The sequence below is a fragment of the Malaclemys terrapin genome, chromosome 7 (assembly GCF_027887155.1).
Source record: "Malaclemys terrapin pileata isolate rMalTer1 chromosome 7, rMalTer1.hap1, whole genome shotgun sequence".
NCBI lineage: Eukaryota > Metazoa > Chordata > Testudines > Emydidae > Malaclemys > Malaclemys terrapin.
The window spans coordinates 63,889,280-63,910,459 of NC_071511.1; the positions used below are offsets into that span (position 1 = coordinate 63,889,280).

Consider the following 21,180-nt stretch of genomic DNA (forward strand, 5'->3'; position numbering starts at 1 on the left):
TTTTTAAAGATGGGCACTACATTAGCCTTACTCCAGTCTTCTGGGACCTCACCTGTCATCTATGAATTTGCAAATATCACCAGTGGCTCTGAGATTTCTTCAACTAATTCCTTCAGCACTCTGGGGTGAATAGCATCAGGCTATTCATTCATCATTTAGAATTCATTCAAATTAGTCAGAAAATCTCTGATGAGCTCTTTACTTATCCCAATCTGCATTCCTTCCCCTTTATTGTCCATGGCTCTGGGCAATCCCTCCTGCACGGAGAATCCAAGAAGCTTGACAAATTTTGTTTTGGCTTGCAGCAGGGTTTTCAAAGGAGTTTAAGGAAGTTAGGTGTGCAAATCTTACAGAAAGTCAATGGAAGTTGGGCACCTAACTCCTTTAAGCTCTTTTGAAAATCCCAGCCTCCACCATTTTCTGTGAGTTCTTAGGATGGTTTAGAAACTGACTGAACCAAAAGTGAAGCTTTCACAAGAAGCCATGGAAATTCCCTCCTCCCAAAGTAATTTCGACATGGTGCATGAATGTGCATCATCTTGAAGAGACCCACACGTCCTCCCTGCTTTTAAAGTGATGGCATTTTGTGTGTGTGCATATACATATATACTGTAGATATAACTAGAGAGTGCTACACAGAATAGCTGTGAGATTACACATCAGAAAGTTCTTTTGGCATGGTCAACAAACAGTAGTTTCAGTGGTTTGTGATATTAAAACTCTGAGATGAATGAGTTTGTGGCCTTATTCAAAAGTTCCTGTACTTACTATATTTGTATGATATTACAAATTTATAAACAAAAAACATGTTTTCACTAAAAGTGTAGCGAGCACAACATATCCTTTTGCTTCTTATGTGTTTGTTTCGGTAAGAACCTCACAGCAACGTAGACATACATACAAGAAAAAAAATTCTAGATGTTTGAAATCAAAGTTTCAGAAACTAGGAACAATTCATTGTTGAGTGGCAAAACTGTGACATCAGAGACTACTTAATCACTATACAGTGGCATTTAGTTCATCTGTATATAGCTATTTTAATTGGTTAAAATACCATGGAAAGTGGTCACAGTTTTTTCAATCACGTTTTAAAAAGACACATTTCATGGATATAATGTCACAACCATGAAATACAGCCCTCTGATGATACCATAGCCCTAAGATACAACTTTATTTGCCAGCTGGCAGTATGATTGTTGTGATAGCAATTAAATATATATTGATATGTAACATGCAATGGCTTATTTCTATTATAAAATGCATCTTCGTGAGGAAAGAGGTGAGGGGACATTACTTGTACGTTATTCTGTCTTTCTTTCCAAGTTAAGATAAATGTTCTAGCAGAGATCAGTGCTCATGTTGTCTTCGTTTATACAACATGGGCGGCTAATTGCCTCTGAGCAATCCTGTTGTTGAAATCATAGTAGATGATGTATAAAGTGTTGAAATAAAAATACCCTTTTAATATTATAAGCATTTTGACTGACAACCCATTTTCCACATCTTTAACGCTGCTGTTGTATAAACAGCACACACCAGTATAATAGCTCAGCTGTAGATAGGGCATCAGTCTTCACTTCCTAGGGGATGAGTTGTCAGAACTCTCAACATGTTCATTACTATACTGCTCGTGTGTTCTGATGTCATCCTTAACTCACAAAGATAAATGCCACATCTAAAACGAGGCTATTAGATGCCCCCCTGTCTCTATAACTGACCTTCCATAAACTAGAATATTGTCAGATTATGCCTTCATAGTGGATTTTTCTCTGTCACTGCTGGAGGTGCACTATTATTCTGATAAATGTTGTAGTCGGCCACCAGTATGCATTTTCCACATTGGAATTGGCACAATTTAGAAATTTGCCATACTGTTTGAACTGCCACCACCTTTTAAAAAATCATAATATAAAAATAAACACATCACTCAGAAAAAACACTGAATATTTCCTATTTACCTCACTGTTTCAGACTGTACAAATTCCTAAATATTAATTATAATTAAAACTAATCAGACGTTTGCAATCATGGAAGCTTTATTTGGAAGTAATACGTTATACTTCATTGGCATATATACACGGCCATGAATATTCTCCAAATGCAATTTCAATACAATTCTATCTGTTTTTCTGACTTACCACCTTTCCACTGGGATCCAGGTATTCAACTCTTTGGTTTTACTGTCTTGTCTGTATTTCATCTTATTAAAATACAGTAAATTAAAAATTGTAATTTCCAATTACACAAAACACATATGCTTTAGAAAACAACGTAAAGAAATAAGTGCAAGATAAACTAAATGCTAATTCATCTGCTCTCATTTTGAAAGTAACATTTAATTTTTTAATGCATTAAAAGGGATAGGTGTATGGAATAAAATGCCCCACAGTTCTTGGTTTGGCAGAATTAGGGCCTGATCTGTCAAGGTGCTGAGCATTGTCAGTTCTCATTGATATCAACAGCATTGTAGAACGATCATTACCTTGCAGAATTGGGCCTTAAAGTACAGACATTATTCTTAATGACTTTCTGGCCAGACTTGATGGGAAATGAAAATTGAATATGTGTTATGTATGTTTAAAAATATTTTGCATTAGAAGTAGATTTTCATAACAAATTATAAGGTTCCAGTTTTTGCTCTGTTAATTCTGGGACACAATGTGACTTAAAGTCTGAAAGCAAATCATCACTGTTTAAAAATATTTTGTCACACCTACTGTCAGGGTAACATTTTATTTTATGTTAATATGGCATCCATTAGAAAATCATGTAATGATGAAGAAAATGTTGTATGGAAGTTTAGAGAAGTGACTTTAATGAGTTATTATCTCTCACTCAGAATATTGGTAAAATTTTTGCACTGTTTTAATGTATTCTGAGTAGAAATACAGGTGCTAGTCGAACTAGATCATCGAGCAGATTCCTCTGGGAGACATGGCAGGATATAGTCCCCTGAGAGATGATGCATAAGATTAAGCTGATATTATATTAGTGTAAAATATAAAACATATTGAAGTATAAAATACTTGAAATATATTAGCTATCTCATATCTGATAGGCCCTCTAATGGGGCCTGTATCCTGCCCTAGCACTAAGAGGATTGACTGGATGATCTGTGAGGTATTCTGACTACTATAATTTTATATAGTGCATATCACCTCCCCCAGCATTGAAATGCACCCACTTCTCGGGTGGGAATATAGCTAGGGTGAAATCCTGGCACAAATGAAGTTGATAGAAAAACTCCCATTCGCTTCATTGGAACTAGGATTTCACTCCAGAGATGCGCACGTCACTACACAATATTTAAGCACATGGGCACCGATTCTGCAAATATTTGTATGCACATGCTTAGCTTTACTACTGTGGGTAGTGTCATTGAAATCAGTAGAGCTACTCACAATAGCAGAGTTAAGCATATGCGAAAGTGTTTGCAGGATCAGGGCCACAAAGAGTAAAAAATACTGTGTCCAGTTGAGAAGTTGCCTTATCTTGCTTTCCTACTGTACTTAATAAACACTACTGTCATTGACACTTCTTAGTAATTGACAAGAGGCTTTTTCCTGGCCATGTCAATTTAGCATAGTAGTAGTTATTAAAAAAAAGAGACATTAAATATGGCCCTTTTGAATTCATTGCATAGAAGCTCTATTAATATAGTGCTGTGGTAGAGAATTTCATCCCACAAAAGTCATCCCCCTTGCACAAAGGTTTTATTTTGTTACACTCTGCATGCTTTAATGCCTGGCAATGTATTTGCAAACTGCAGTGTGGCTGACTTATGGTTACTGTGGGAACTATAACTTTGAATTTCCTGGCTTTTGTGCATGTGAAATCTCAACCATAATGTTACATTCATGCAACCTCTTTGCATTTCATTTCCTCAAGCAGATGATAGGAGCATTATTCCCCCCCTGTCCCTTCCAAACAGTGTTTAAAAACTGAACAGAAAGTAGCATATTGCTTCTATTTTGTAATGTTTATAACTTTATCTTTTTTACATGAAATGAACCAAATTCTCTTCTAGTCATTATTTTTATAGCATGCCCATTGCTATGGTATCTGGACCTAGGTGCCACATTTGGGTTATTGAAGCAGGTAAATAGCATCTGAAAATTTTCTGAACTGTTAAAAATCCACTTGTCTTCATTCTGATATCTCAAAAATGGTGAAAGAGAACTTTATCCAACTTCCCAGAAATTCACTTGTGTGCTAAGAAAAAGTCAGAGAAATATCGGCTTGGAGATAATTTTTTTTTCCAGATAGCCAGAAAAGATACTTCAGATGAAAGTATCCAAGTTTTAATTTAACTGATGCAGTGCTCAGATTACCTTTTGGGAGCCTGGAGACTGTGAAATACATTTCCCTCAAATTGTTTTCCCCTATCCTGGTTAAGCAGGGCCAGATCCAAATGTGAACTTCTTCAAAGTTCAGTAGGTAGAAAATGAAAGAAAAGTTCGATGGGACAATCACCATTTAGGACTTATCAATATCCTTCCATCACACATTTCTTAGAGGAGATTTTAGGTTCATCTGGTTTTTGTACATTGCAAATTGTAGGGCTGTGAAACCCAGGCAGGGGGATGGTTTCAGAGTCCAAGCTCCAGCCCAAACCTGTACATCTACACAGCTGTGTTTAGTACTGTAGCGTGAGCCCGGGTCTGAAATTGGAGGCTCTGAGATTTGCTACCATGGTTTTAAAACGCAGTGTACATATACCCTAAGTGGCCAGATTCACTACTGGGTCTCTACACTGGCATAAAAAAGCATAGACCCTAGCAGAGTCCTCTGATTATGGAAACTTTACCAGGAGAGGAGGCTGTGTCAGTGGAAAATGCTGCGTCCTCTCCTCTACCCTGGGTTTCACATGGGGCTATTGCTAATCACAGGGGTGGGTGGTAATCACTAGGCATGTGCAGGGCAGCCAAGGTATGAACTGATTAAGGGGCTCATGCAAAGCACCTTGAAGTTAATGAAAGGACTCCCATTGACTTCACTGGGCTTTGACTGAGGCCATATGTGCATCCTTTGAACAACCTTCAGCAGCAGAGCTCCTGTAGAGTTCCAGCTGCAGTTTACACTTGCCGGCCCACAGCACAGGCATCAAGGGGGGAGATGATGTGGCAACACTAAAATCCCTGTAGGGCACAAGCATCCTGGCTGGTGCTGAGAAGTACGATTATGCCTCACACCACCAACATTAGTGAACTACTCAATAAACTTACTGATGGTATTAATAGTACAAACATGCTTAACAATAAAAAAATATTTTGCAAACATTAACTGTTTCATTGCTGAGATAACAGAGATGATGTGGGGTTTATTCTGTCCTTTGCTCTTGTAGACCTGTTTCACAGGTATTCTTTTATAGTTTGTTTTAGTTCTTTTTGCTTGAGAGCATAGCTGCACTCAGCACCTTCATTTCAGCAGGAAATGACTATTACAGCAGTGTGAAACCACCCCCATCGCTTACCCACATTCATCTAGTCAATGCAAAGTTGCATTGTTTGTGTGAGTGTCCGTCCACAAATGATTGTATAAACTCAGGCTGAGGAAAATACACACACAACTGGATGATCCTTAAAGAAATTGAGTGCACTAAATATAAAGGAAACAAGAGGAATGGAGATAGCAATAACAGCACTGCTACTCTTGAGTGCATACTTGTTTCAGCTTTCATGCTGGTCATTAAAAAATAAGATGCTTTGTAACAAGGTTTTTTATATGAAGTGAAAAGTATTCACCATTGAGCACGTGAAACATTTTATAAACACAGTGAAAATAGCCTTCCCAAACCTTTTATTCATGATCTCATGGTTTTGTCATTCTGTGGAAGTAAAAATATTGACATTTACCAGACTGTTTGTTCCAGCTTTCTGATCTCCTGCAGTTTATTTTTATAACAACCTTATTGATGGGCCTCTTACCCAGCTCTCTAGGTTTAACTGAGTTGAGTCGATTTGTTACCAGGGCTTCAAGTAGCTGTTACCGAACAAGCAAGACATCCTAATAAAGCTGTAAACATGTTTACTCAAACGTGGTATTGATTTTACTTGGAGAGGGAGAAGCTAGTGCTTAGCATGGTGTCAGGGTGGATGAATTTAACTGCAGTTTTTCATTGTCATCTGTCATGGTTGTGAAACACTAAGTAAAGCCCCGAGAGGATAATTAGAATTGCTAGAAATTTAGCCCCTAAAATCAGTTAGCCACTTGGGATTTTTGTAGTTTAATTAGTTTTTTATTAAAACTTTCCTCTAGTGGTATAATCAGAAAGGCACTTCTAGTGTGCTTTTCAGCTACAGTGAGAATTCAAGGTTGTCACTTGTTAGATCCACGTTTTAAACAAATGATTTTGTTGAGAGGGATGAGTAACTTTTTTTCTTTCACTTGTAATTAGCCTAGCACTAGTTTTGTCTTACGCATTGTAACAATGAGCCAAGCTGCACTGCTAAAATTCCACCTGTGTTGCCTGATCTAATTGATTGTGCATTGATTGATTAAGAATTCCCAATCGATTCCCTCAGATTAACACTCTGAGGTTTGACAGGTTTCAGTTCCAAGATTAGACCCAGAGTTATTAGAGTTAGGGTTAAATTGGAAACCCCAATGCAATTGCAACACACACACTTAGGAAAAAGCTTTTGAATTTGAAATAGTTTTATTAACACAATTAGAAAACACACAAAAGTTCCGAGCCAACCAAGAATGTAACAAGTATCAGAGGGGTAGCCGTATTAGTCTGAATCTGTAAAAAGCAACAGAGGGTCCTGTGGCACCTTAAAGACTAACAGAAGTATTGGAGCATAAGCTTTCATGGGTGAATGCCCACTTCATCAGACGCAAGTGTAACAGTAATCCAATAGTAATTTTACATTCAGCATCATGTCATACGCATACTCTCACAATTCTTGTGGAGACCTAGGGCAAGGAGACAGGTGGCAGCCGACGAGGTCCTAACCTGGTTCATGAGGTCCTAACCTATTTGTGGCATGCCAAAAGACTCTGGTGATCAAGGTCTTGCTGGTCTAAGCCATGGTTAGCCCAATTGTAGTATCTGATGGCTGCAATGAATATTCATGCGAGCATTTGAGCTCCTTTGCCTGTAACTAACTTCCTCACCGTCATATTATTGGGGTATCCTTATTCTATACGTTAGTATATTAATTACCTTAAACGTATACATCCATTGGTTACTATAGCAATCCTGCAGTTAAGCATTTTCTAATTTTCCTATCCTAAAATACCCAAACTGGTATCAACTGACTTTTTGCAGTTACTTGTCAGCATTTGATACAGACTTCTAGTAGAACTGTTTATTGCAAAATTATATCTTATGACTTAGGATCACTGTTGGTCAATTTACTTATGCTAAGGTTTATAGGCCTAATTTCCTTCTACTAAATGCTTAAGCTAGTATCTTACAGGTTTGTGCCTGTAGGCTTCTTGTATTACTGCCTTATACCTTCATCTTACTTTTAGGCTTAAAAGTTAACTTTAAACCTATACTTTAACCCATAGATGATACCTTTAATCAAAAATGTTTCTATTTAGAATAGCCGACCATCAGTTTGATAGATGGGCAGAGCTTCTGGCTTACCCCAATTCTTGGCTGTAATATCCACCATCTGCCACAGAAATAAAAAAGGAGGAGAACCACAGCATGTCTAAGTACAGTTGTTCAGCGACTATGTTGCAGAAACATCTGATGCCAATGTCTTTTACAAAATCTAGGTTGGCTGGCTGATTTCTTGGCACCAGCTTTGCTAACCACCTGATCACAATTGACCAGATTTGTGTTACCATAACATTATCCCACACCAGTAGCACTAAAAGACTTACAGAAAAACACAGTGGTATTAGCTAAAGATTGTAAATGGTTTGATGCTAGAGTACTACTTCTTTAAAACTACAGCCTCCCTAATTGTTTTTGCCATTACTGGCCTGAATGGCTAGTGAAATCATATCACAATATATTTGTATTTTAGATTGATTTGGAGGTGGAGAAACGTCTGGGAGGATCAGGATGCAGACTTTTTTTTTTTAAGGATCATGTTGCTCTTGCTTAGGGTTTGTTAGTCTTCCAGTTGACACATTTGATAACTGCTTTTTCTGTCTACCTTTTTTTATTTAAAGGAAAAAAATCATTTTGCTTTGGGCATTTTATTAAAGTTTGCACGGTGCAAGGAGGAATAAATGTGACATACTGGTGGGGGAACCCATCTTTTAAAAAAAAAAAAAAGTATTCTTATAAGAATGGCAGCCCAGGAGCTCCCTGTCGGAGACTCTAAGCCAGTTTCCAGCCAACTTTAGTAATGAACAGTCATTACAATTAATTGTCAAGTTTACAATTTGAAATGAAACGTTTGGCTTTCAGTATAAGCTGGTTTTAAGTGTTGTTAAACCATTACTAAAGCAGAGCAAAACTTTTAAAATCTCCGCTATTGCTGATGTCATTGCACTAGCACTAGACCCTCAGTTAGAGATGTCAGTGGTAATTTTGGAACAAAACCTTTTTAAAATACATTGATTATAGTGACAGTTGCTCCTGACACTGTGGGTCTGGAACTTCCGTATAGCTGACCACAGTAAAATTAATGCAGTTTTCCTTTAATGATGCTGAAGTTCAGTTCTGCTCTCAAAAGTAACTAAGTAAAAACAGCTCCTACTCCGAGTCTTTTCAGAGTTGTATTAATAAAGCTGTGAGGGAGTGAACTGGATTTTAGTCCTGCTTGTGATCATCAAGAGTGTGGTTTTCTAGGTTCCAGTCAGTTACACCCATGCAAAACCATTTGATGGCAGTTGGGAGTATGACGTCACAGGTGCCACTGAGGGCATGAATGGTAGACAATAATATTATGCTGGTTCCATTGAGGGCCTAATTTGGCCTGCAGAAGCTTTGTCTGATGACGATGTGCCAGGAGGAAAGAAACCAACTTGACTTTCATATCCCATGTTGAGTCTGCAGGGCTGGCAGTTAGAAAAACTGTCTTAATACTTGTAAAACTGAGTACAGACAGCATGGAAATCATTGAGAGACAATCAAGATAGTACTCAGTGATACCAGAGACACTTTTCAGAGCCAAACTGCATTTTAGCTCCTGGGTAGATAGAAGCCCTGCAATTCTCTTTAGGAAATAAAATTGGGCCCATAATAGCTGTTGATGTTTTCCCATAACCGTTTCCATTGGCTGAGAATTTGTACAGGTCTTTGGTTTGTTTTATACCTTATAAGGTACAAAATTCGGTTTTTCAAACACCATTTTATTGGACACAATTCCAACTGAGTTGTTGTAATGAATAAGGGCAAGATTGTTACTTGTTCAACATGTCTGTGTGGGTGTGGTGGGGGGAAGGAGGGGCACAGGGGAAAAGGCACCTCTTACTTCCCTGCACGAGCTACCCAGATCACTGGTTATATTATGGGAGGCAGAGCAATCACCATGGATCTGCTATTCCCACCTCCTCCACACACAAACAGAGGTGATAGAGCAGGGGCAGGCAATGAGTGGGGCCTTGACTCTGGTTCTTCCCCCAACACTCTGTTCACCAGAGGTTTGTATTAAAGCGTGCTATGTATCCATGTGTTTGGACACTGGAAAAATACTACTGGCAACATCATCTGCACAGTGGCGCTGCAACATTTTTAATAGTGGGGGTGCTTACTCCTTACTCCTGTTCGTGCCTCCTCCCTGCCCAAAGCTGAGGCTGAGAGCAGGGCTGTGTCTCTGGGGGCGGGGAGGGACCCGGACAGAGGTAAGGGGGACCGGGGCTGTGGCGACAGTGGGGGGGGGGCGGGCGGGCGTGGGGCCAGAAGCAGAGCCCTGTGCAGGGGTCGGCAGCCGGGACCCCACATGCGGGTCCCTGGGAGTGGAGGCACGTGAGCGGGAGGTGGGGCTGGGTGTGGGGCCCCAAGCACTGGGCCAGCAGCTGGGGCCGGTAGCCAGGAAGTGGAGTCCTGGGCGGAGGGCCAGGAGCAGGGCCCCGGGCACAGAGCAAGCAGCTGGGGAGCAGGGCCAGCGGCCGGGACCCGAGTCAGGGAGTGGAGCCCTGGGCGTGGGACCAGTGGCCCCCCCTAAAACCTGGGGGTGATGCAGCACCCGCCGCATCCCTACTTCCTGCACCTATCATCTGCAAAATAAGTCTAAACAATATTTAGACAAAGCTGCATTATATTCCCTAAGGCTGATTTGATAGACTATACAAGACCAGATTCTCAGGTCTAGCTAAGCTTCTCTTGATTAAGGAGTTGTGCCACCTTTGCACTGCACTGATTGTGAGGGCAGCCAAGAAACCGGCTCTGCCCCAGCATAAGTTAGAATAGCTGCTTGCGCCTTAGAGGCCAGTCCCATGACCCAGCATCACAGGAGGATAACCATGCCCATTATGCCCATGTGGGACTAAGAGCAAGTGACACATAGTCAGTACATAGGGGATGGAGTGAGGCTGAGGATACGGGCCAAGGCTGGACTCATGCTGGAATGCCCCCCATGCTGGCACTTTTGGGGGGAACTAATGGCGTTCCAGTACTATCACATACTGGAAGTGCGTTCTTGCACTTCTTTTTCTGTAGCACTAGATAGGTCCCACAGTATTTGCAGTACAGAACATTTCACACTGGAGAACCCAAGCCCAGAATTATATTTGAATTTGATTGCCTTTTATTGAGTGTACTTAAAAGGCCACTCTGCAGCTAAAGCAGTCTGCCTGACTGAGTTCTTTGTTTTTCTACTAAACCAAGAGTGCTTTCTGGTGTTTCCCTAGGGTCTACTTTGCTAACTGCCTATGTTTAGTATGTGCTATACTTATATGCTTGTGATTTATCTGTTTGCATTATTACTTGATGCGATATTACTTCTGATGCTGCTACAATCTCCTTCGTAAATCCTGTAAAAAATAAATAATTTTTAAAAGAAACTTTCATGATTAGATATTGATCTGGGGCAAACGTTCCACAGCAGATTCTACATGTTAACAAGTAGCAGCTGAACTAGGACCTTGAGTCTGCTCTCACTTACTTCAATGTGAATCAGGAGTAGCTCCATTGAAATCAGTGCAAATAGACTGGTCTAAAACTGTGGTAAGCTGAAAGGCAGTCAGGCCCTAAAGGTAGTTCATATTAAATGATATTTCATTTCTTAAGATCCTTCACATACCTTGATTTCCTTATTTTCATCAATATTCAGAGTATTGACCAGCAACCAAGAGCATGATTTTCTTCTTTATATAAAGCACGTTCTAGACTCATGCTCTTTACAAAGCTGAGAGTTGTCTGTGTTTTTGGAAGCCTGCACAATACATCTCTTAGACTTACTGATTTAGAAATGGACATTCTTAATTGCCTAATTTTACATATGGACATACTCCACTCAAGTTTTAACCACCCAGAAACTCACTAGCAAGCTCATGTCTCCCAGGCAGTTCAGATGTAGTGACTGACATTCTCTGTGTATCCAGGAAGGGTTCCACTAAGAATACAAAAAAGCAGACTATTTTCATCGCGTTATTCAGAAACCATCTGATTTCTACCAGACATGTTTTTTGAATTTCAGAACTATTATCCAAACCTGGTTGCTGGATGGACCCTCCTGCCGCCAGTCAGGGGATATGTCAGCCTCAGACTGCCATGGCTGACGGTGTTCATGGCACAATTCCTCTTCACTTGCTAAGGCTCTCGTCCTTATGTATTGAAGACTTCTGACTCTCACCTAAGTTTATGGCCTCAGAGTTTGTCAGTGAAGTCATATCTGTGAAACAGTAGCTAACTTACGGCTCAGGTTTCCCTGGAAAAATACTGATTTTAAAACACACCCAGAATCTTTTGTGGTTGTCAAGCTGTCAACCAAAACACCTACTTTCCGGCATCTCACGCATTCCATTGGAAAATCTGTGGTATTTGACGAATTGAACCTGTGGCTTTTATATAAAAAGACCTGCTTTTTTCCATGTCAGTGGAGTTTAGAGATGACGTTAAGGATCAGTTAAGCCTTTTTTCACTGTTGGTTATGACGGGGAGAGGTTAGAACCAACTTAGCCATTGACAGAGGTCTTTTTGGCTCATTGGTATTGTCCACGGTTCTTCAGATTTTTTGTGTTTCATGTTTTATGTGATTTTTGTATTATAGATTGATCTCTAAATTACTAACAGGCATTATTACACAAGATAGAATGTTTTTATTGTGTTCTAAAATAGGGTTGAACATCCCACGAGGAGTAAATATTTAAAGGTGGAATACAGGTTAAATGAAAATAATCTTCCTTTAGGGTTTTAGAGTATTGCAATAAAATGTAGGTAGTTTATTTTAATAGTAACCAAACTGAATATAGAAAACATATAGGGTTCTGTCAAAAGAGAACTAGTGGAATGTGTCATTCTCTTTGAACCAGAATTTCTGATAAGTCGGTAGATGGTAGATTTGAGCTACTTTTATGAGATGTGATTTGAGACTAATCTTGCACTGTCAAAACACAGAGGCAGCCTGAATGTGACATGGGGACTTTAAAGGGTGAAAATGGAGGTCAAGAATAATAGGGTGGGAGAAAGCCTTACAGAATCTGTTTGGGCTTTCCTTAATTCTAGACTTGACTGGCTGAGGGTGGTTTTGCTCCTGTGGTTGGATGGGAAAGGGAGAACCCAACCAGTGACATCTGAGATGCGTTTAAAAAAAGGTTAAACTAATTGGTAAGAGTAGAAAATGTTTACCAAATATTGTGGGGTTGGTTCTGATTAATTATTGAATTTATTTCTTCCCATTTCAAGCCCTGTTGAACTCTAGTTTTCAAATTTATTTTCTTTCCTATCTGCTGTAAGTATTGTCAACCTGTTAACCATGGTGTTGCTTTGTGCAGATGCATGTATGCAGATCAAGGACAAGAGTTTCCAAAATGAAGCTGGGATTTTCAAAGGACCTAACTCCCACTGGCGCCTCGCTCTTTCAGGCTCCTTTGAAAAACCCCAGCCAAGGAGATTAAAATTAGGCTTTTGAGTCCACTTAGAGGCACTTAAACAGGTGGACCTGATTTTCAAAAGTGCTGAACTCCTATTTCTTTCAGGTTTTGTAGGCAGTGGTTATGGTAGTTGGTAGCCATTGGTAGCTAGATAAGTGTCCTGATTTTTCAAAAGTGCTGACTGGTCAACATTCTGGAAAATGGGGCCACTTATTTAGATGCCTAAGTTCAGACTTCAGAGTTCAATTTAAGGCACCCAGTTTTTAAAATCTTGATTCCTCTTTCCCTGATGAGTAGGGAACAACAATTGCCATCTGAATTTTCTAATCAATTTAAAATTTCTCATTTGATTTTGCTTTGGATAGTTACATCTATGAATCAAGTTAACATTTATGTTCTTAAGCAGTTTGCTTTCTTAAAAGGAACACATTGTCCAGAGGTAAGTTGATGGGCCTGTAAATGTAGCCGATATGAAAAGCAGAAACTCTCTCCAACATGAAGAGTTGCTTCTACTTTTTGAAATGGGATTAGAGGTACCAGCAGCTCCCTCTGAAAGGGTGTTGTGAGTGTGATCCTTTTTGTTTGAAGTCACTAATAAAAAAACAACCTTGATAGTTATACCATTTGCTTGAAGCCACCAGGTGGAAGCTTTAAATAAAATAAGACCCCAGTTCAGCAAGTTACTTAAGCATGGGCCTGAGTTTAAATTTAACTTCAGTGGGATTACTAATATGTTTAGAATTAGGCATATGTTAAGTGCTTTGTCAAATTAGGGACTATATGATATACTCAAAATCTAACTCTCTACTTCACTCTCTCTCCATTCTTTTGTTCTGTAGGCTTTCTCTCTCAGCTTGTCTATGACCGACCACTGGCAGAGTGCATCCGAGCTGGACATTATGCAGCCAACGTGATCATAAAGCGTTCTGGTTGTACTTTCCCAGAAAAGCCTGACTTCCACTGAAAGCAATGAATCGGAGGAATCAAGAGAAACTCTTATGTTTATGGGATTGCTGCCTAAATATTTCCTACTTCCCCTTCCTCACCCTCCCAATTTCCTGCATCAAGGCTTCTGTACTTCACAAAACATATATTGCTATGGTATTTTCCTATTCATACCACCATAATGTTTCAGTAGTCTTAATTTAGGGATTACAGTGCTATGTGAAGCTTATTCTCTCATCAACGTGGAAAAGTTGTATTATTTACACAGGTTATAAGAGAAATCTCATGTAGATGCCACAGCTGATTAACTCTGTTAAAACACTTCTACAGAAACCTCTAGATTGTGTTTCACCATGGCCAAATCCTGCTCATCTTATTCATGTGTAAAATCAGCAGGCCCAACATTCATCTCACAATGGTGTAAATCAATAATAACTCTTCCTAAATCAATTGTGATTGTCTAGTGTTAAAAGTAGTGTAAGTTTGAAGAGAATCAGGCCCAACATGCAAGATCTGGCCCGGAGGGCTCAGTCCTGCTCCCACTTAAGTTAATAGATGTTTTTCCAGGAATTCACAGACCTCATCCAAAGTCCATTTTAAGTCCATTATTAAGAGTCTTTCCATTGATGTCTGTGGGTTTGGATCAGGCAGTATTTTTGAGCAGGATCTGACCCTTAATTTGTAAATTCCTGTGCATCTATCAGACTGGCCACTCTCTGTGCTTTCGAGGCAGAGACATGATCTCATGATAGGAACTAGCTGTACATTTTATATCTGTCTCCTCAGTGTAAGCTTTTTAAAGGCTGTTTTAAATTAATATACAAACACATCGTGAAAATGAGGTACAGAAATGTTTATGCAGGCTGTCTTGTCAGGATATGCCAAATGGAATCTCTTAAACGCACACTTTTAAACTTGTAATTTACTTTGGATAATTAAACAATATGCCGGATTTTATTTGTATTACAGTATTCAAAAGAGACTGTCTGACACTTGCCTTCATTACTTTGCTATGTAATTTGATACTGATGAATAAAAAATTGTCATATAGTAATTCCCTGGCCTTTTGTTGCCAAGAGCACAGTGAGAGTAATGCAGTGTGCGTCCAACATTCCTGCACAGGCCTTATTAAACCAGGGGCCAGGAAGCAGGTGCTCAACCCACATTATATGATTGAGCTTGAGCTTTTATTTGCAACTTTAAGTGTCCAGGCTGACACTGGGTTCAGTCTCAGGAATGTGCTCAGCATTAAGGAAGGAAGTGGTTGTGCATTTTCTCATCTGTGTAGTGTTCTCACCACAGAAGAGATGAGAAGTTAGTAGCTAAGGTTCAATGAACCACCAAAGGGCGTCACAAACAGATGCAGTCTTGCATTCTCCTGAGCCCAGAGACCTACTCTCCGCGAGCACATGCTGGGGTGCTACACACCGCAAAGAGAGTGGGGAGGAGGCAAGACCATGATCCTGTGCATGGGCCAAAGGAGAGCAGGCTTCACCTTCAAAACAAATGGTACAGAGGGCGCTCACCAGGGAGCTCCAGGAGGCAGAGTACTTCCCAAAGCGCCCTGTTCAATCATGTGACTCCACCGTCCCCAATGAGCCGGTGCCAAATGAGCACAATCTATCCTTTAGGATTTAGTGAGGCTTAAGAAATGGACAGGGTAGAGTGCAGGCTCTCTTCATTTCTGTTAACACAGCTATGTGCATTTATAATAGACACCTTCTGACTTCACAGCTTCTAATCTTCCACTGTTAGCTCAGAAGATTTCACACTTAGGGCTTGTCTACACGTGGCGCTATTCCTAAATAACTCCATGAGGGGACACTCTCATTCTGGAACAAGGGTACCTTGGTGCTGTGTAGCTTAACACAGATATCAACTTGTAACCAGGAATTCGGGTGGCAGTTGGGAAAATGGTAAAATCTGACATTGCTATTACTCAGCACTCAGTGACATGTTCCATTCCCTTTTGTAACACCTTCATTCCATGTTATCCCTGTTCCACCCAGAGAGTTATGATTCATTTAAAACAACAGAATTTACAATGGATATGCTCCCCATTTCATATTAATTACATTCAGTTTCAATTCTGTTTCCATGGTGAAAGAGGTCTGGTCTATTAAGCTCCACAGGATATGGAATATATTTTACATTTCATATATATAGCATGAGTTTCTTCATTTTAGTACAAAGAGCAGAGGAGTTGGGGTCTTAGGTTCTATTCCCAGTTCTGGCACTGAGATACTGAGAGAGCTTGGGCTGTTGACATTTCAGCTGATTGTGTCAATCCAGCTAACGAGACTAGCTTGAAACCAATGGAACCAAAGCCAACTACATGATCAGAAGCATCTGACTCTGACCCAGTATGTTTAGCCATTCCTTAGTTCCTCAATATCTGGAAATCGTAGGACGATGCATGAATACTTAGAAATGGTTTGCCAAGCGATGCTAAGTAACTTCCAAAGGTACTGTCAGCTGATTTCCTTCAGAATTCCTTTCAGCGTCTATTTCTTTTTTTTGCTTACCTCTGCTGGAAGATTTTTGTCCATATAATGGTTCTGGTGCCATCCCTGGCCTGTCTCCATAAGTATTCTTTTTCTCCATTTTGTCCTCTACTGACCACCTCCATGTAAGAATGGGCTTCCTGAAAAACATGCCATCAAAGACTTGTGAAGCTCTGACACGTGCAATTGTCTGAAATCCCAGCTCTGCCAGATGAGCTCAGGTGAGTCTGACTCTGAACTTGAACCATCATTCAAAGACAGAGTCCTCAGATCAGGACAGTGTCAGGAGGGTACCCCTTTGAAATGCACCACTTATTAACCATTGGCTCCAGTGCTTACCCAACTAAACTCCCATTGAGTGCAGTAAGGTTTTACCAGAGCAGGAAATAATTTTACCCAACATTGCACACTTTGGGCTTCAACTTATACCATTGAAGTTAATGCCATAGAGCTCAATGACCCATTATTCAGAGAGGCAGCATAATCCACATACTCCACTGGTTTGGGAGTAGGACTGGGAATCAGGCTACCTGGGTCCTGTTTCCATCTCAGCCATTGATTCACTGTGTGACCTTGGACAAGTCATTTCACCGCTCTATACCCCAGTGTCCCCAATGGATAAAGTAGTACACCCTTGAGTAGGATAGTATTGGCACTAGCATTCATTGTATCTTTTCCCTGACTTGCCTTTTATAGTTGTAATTGCTTTTTCTTGTAGCAGTGATGTGCCCCATATATTTTTAAAGAGAGGATAGTGTTCATTGTTACACCTTGTTTTTGGGGACGGTGGGAAGAATAAAGCTTCATCTTCAAATATCCTAGCTGGAAATTACAATAGAAATACAAGCTATTGAAAGGTGACAAGTTTGGGAACAATGTTGAATTTAGAGTGTCTGAGCCATAGTTTTAGCAGAGAAATGTTAATTAAAAGTGTGCTGACATGTTGGGGATTTAAAGGAAATCATCCTGCAAAGGATTTATAGCAATCAGCGCTCATGAGCATTAGGATTATGGATTCTTGTGCTGTTCCTTTTCAGTGATCATGTGATTGGCCTGTTGTTAAATATAGCTCCCATGTAGTGAATTGAGACAAGCATTGGAAAGGTAGGAATATTTCCCTTTAACCAGACGGATTTCAGAGGTGTTAGAGATTATATAATTCATTAGTCTTTACAAAAGATCAAAGGGAAAGAGTATCTTAATTTGGGCACTGACTGCTACTGTCTGAGTGTTTTACATAGATTAAATGGAAAATGAACATGTGCAGTGCTAACTGCGTGTATTAAGGCATGAGCCTATTGTTTTATATCTCTCTAACTCACTGTGCACTTCCTGGAGATAATTCTCACACTTAAGACCTTTTGAGATAGTTATTTCTATTGGGACCAGTTCAGCAACCAAATGACTCAGAGGTTAGTGCCTAAGGATCTTCCTCTTCATCCAGGGCTGCCCAGAGGATTCAGGGGGCCTGGGTCTTCGGCCCCCCGCCGCCGAATTGCCGCCGAAGACCCAGCATTTCGGCAGCGGGTCCTGGGGCAGAAGGACACACACACACACACACACACCCCCGCCGCTGAATTGCCGCCGAAGACCTGGAGCGGAAGAAGCTCCGCAAGAGTTTTCTGGGGCCCCCGGAGTGAGTGAAGGACCCCGCTCCAGGGGCCCTGAAAAACTCTCGTGGGAACCTGGGGTAAATTCCACACTCCCACCCCCACCACCCTGGGCGGCCCTGTCTTCATCTAATCCCTTGCAAGGGCTTCTCTGAGCACTATTGTTAATCTAAAAAGAATGCTAACTGACTTCTATGACAAACGTTATTCATTTTATGCTTTAAATATTTCCTGCAGAGGCCAACAGAAATTCTACATTTTCAATGCAGACCTTTGGGTGCCCCTTGTATAGTAACATTTTTTAAAGATTAGAACAATAATGACAGATAATAATAATGCTGAAAATCAATGTTTAAAACAAAGCTGCAACATCTAACCCTGAGGGCCACACAAAGTGGCTAACAGTCTGTAGCTAAAAACCACCGCACCAGTAAAGTTAATTCTGTGTTAATAGCATTGAATGTTCCACAGGCCCTGTTCTTATTAGATGCACAAGGTATCATTGCATGTCAGGGATTCGGAGATGGAGGAGGAATATTCTCTTATCAAGACATGTAATAACCAGGCTCATTACAAAATGAAAATCAAATAAAAATACTTTTAAAAAGCAGCAAGTCTTTTGTGTCCTATTTTTGCCAGGTCTCACCAGAGTTGGCAGAAAGGGAAAGCTCTTGTTTGTGTCAATGGCCTTGACAGGCCTTGCATGCCTAATGCCAGGATGGGAAGAGAGAGGGACAGATATATCTGAATAGCAGTAAGGTGGATTTCCTTTCAGTGTGATTAGAGCATGGGATTCCTGTGTGCTGAGATGAAGTATAGCCCTGCTGCACAGTCCAAATATTTAATGCTGTTCTAACTATCCCCTGGTTATTGGAGTGTGACAGTTAATAGCCATCAGCTGCCAAACCCGCTGAACAGTTTGGTTCCCTAAAAAGAAAATGAAAAGTTAAAAATGAAGCCAAGTCAGCCCAGACATCTACAAATCAGAAATGTGCTATAGCTTAGCAGGCAAATCATCTCCAAAGTTCAGCCTGCCATCGACCTGAGCTGCTGCTCAAATCAGAGACAGAGGGCTGGGAATCTATCATGCCTGGCTTCCATTCCCAGCTTTGCGATGGACTGTTGTACGCACTTTGGCAAAATGCTTCACCGCTCTGTGCCTTGGTTTCCCTATCTGTAAAAGTGGGATATTACTACTTACCTCTTAGCTCTCTGTAAAGCACTTTAAGATCTTCTTATTAAAGGCTGTAAAGAAACACCTGCTATGATCATTCTAAATATCCCACATGATTGATTCAGGATAAATGCATAGCTATATGGAAGTGTCACTAGATTAATTAAGTTTAAAAAATCAAATTGGGCACTGACTAAACCCTGCAACCCATGGAGTTGGATGAGAAGTAAATCAGTGTAGAATTTTTCCCCAAAAGAAGTTCTGTATGGCTGCGGTGAAATAAAAACAACATCTGGTGGAATGCTTAAAAGGGACACAGTCAGCTTGAAAAAAGCACACTTCGCTATGAACAGTATTTTACCTGCTGTTGTTACAAGTAACATGGAATTTTATGAAAAAGATTATTCAGAGAAATTTTATATATTGAATATATTACTTTGCGCATTTACCGCACTTTGTGGAGAGTGAATGTCACTGTTTTTCCTATTCATTGTTTTCCTTTTGGTTTTTATGGGGTTTTCATAGAGCAACAATGGAGAGAGAAACATTAAAAACAAATACATAAATGCAACTGTAAACCCACAAACACTGGCAGAGGGAGTCAAGGGTAGGGGTAGCACCTACTCTGAAATCTGTTTTTAAAATCAATTGGATTGGAAACTGAGGGTGGCGCTTTTCAACACCCATCTTGTTATTAACATATCCACCGGAGAGTGCACCAAACTCTCCCATCTATCCCTAAGCTGTCATTTAGGCAGCAGTTATAATGCTACTACATAACTTATTTCCATTATAGTGATGTCACCTCCACAGCAGAGGTAGGCCCCTCTAACTTCATATACTTTACAGAGCAAGTTGTTTCTTACCAATCACAATGGCCCTCCCAGACATGAAGACTATTGGACTCTCTGCCTGTGGATCAGCAGAGTATAAATGGAATGACCAATACAAGTGCAATAGAGAATTGTGTGATATGACTCCAAAGGCACCATCTCTCTATCTGTGGGATTATACTAGATGGAATTATTTATTTTAGAAACTGCATTGCTTGAAAATGTAATTTATAATCATTTTGCTGGGCCATGGAACTGTAGGGGTGCTTGCTGTGGAAAGCTCTAACTCGGGGAGGTAGTATAAAAACCTATGACTCGAGTACCCAAGGTATGGCTTAGAGGATTCAAAAGCAGCCAGCTGCAGCGGCTATCCTGCAGGGTAAAGACAAAGCCGATCTCCTTTTGTTGGTGGAGAATGTAAGCGACCAATGATTCCATGTCATCTCCCAAGGGTGGTACAAACACACACACATAATATGGCGGCTGCTGTTTGTGTCTGATTGTGAAATGTACAGTAGAACCTCAGAGTTACAAACTGACCAGTCAACCACACCCCTGATCTGGAACTGTAAGTGCACAATCTGGCAGCAGCAGAGACACAAAAACAAAAAGCAAATACAGTAGAGTGCTGTGGTAAACATAAACTACTAAAAAAATAAAGGGGAAGCAGCATTTTTCTTCTGCATAGTAAAGTTTCAAAGCTGTATTAAGCCAATGTTCAGTTGTAAACTTTTGAAAGACCAACCATAACGTTTTGTTCAGAGTTACAAGGTGTTCGTAACTTCTGAGGTTCTACTGTACATTTATTTGTGCAACCTTTGGATTCCATAAACGGTCAGAGATGTCCCCACACATCACAGTTTAGGTGGCCTGGCCCTAGGGAAGGGTGTGCCCTGGATCTCACATTGCCTTAAAAATGGGTTTATACTTTTTTTTTTTTTTTTTTAAAGACTGTACAGTGCCTCCTGACATCCAGTGTTTATTACATCCTGGTGCTCTCCAGATCAATGCATGCTCCATATGCAAGTAAGAAGATTTTTCTTAACTTAGTTTACACCAGCTGAGGATCAGCCTCTCAATTTCTATCAGCGGTCTACTGGATGTGCTCTTTTGAATGCAGGTGGTTTCCTGTCTTCTTTTGCACCATAACGCACAATCTAAAAGTGTGG

The 21,180-nt window shown here is 40.3% G+C and overlaps 1 protein-coding gene across 2 annotated transcripts in view; it reads left to right on the forward strand.

The window, feature by feature from the left end:
* Nucleotides 1-14,944, forward strand: part of ADK (adenosine kinase) — a 541,342-nt gene extending 526,398 nt beyond the window's left edge. For both annotated transcript variants that reach the window (XM_054034260.1, XM_054034261.1), the window contains exon 11: nt 13,785-14,944. In XM_054034260.1, the coding sequence (XP_053890235.1) occupies nt 13,785-13,909 (125 nt within the window). In that variant the 3' untranslated portion in view covers nt 13,910-14,944. The remainder of the gene's footprint in view (nt 1-13,784) is intronic.
* The last annotated feature ends 6,236 nt before the right edge of the window (nt 14,945-21,180 follow it).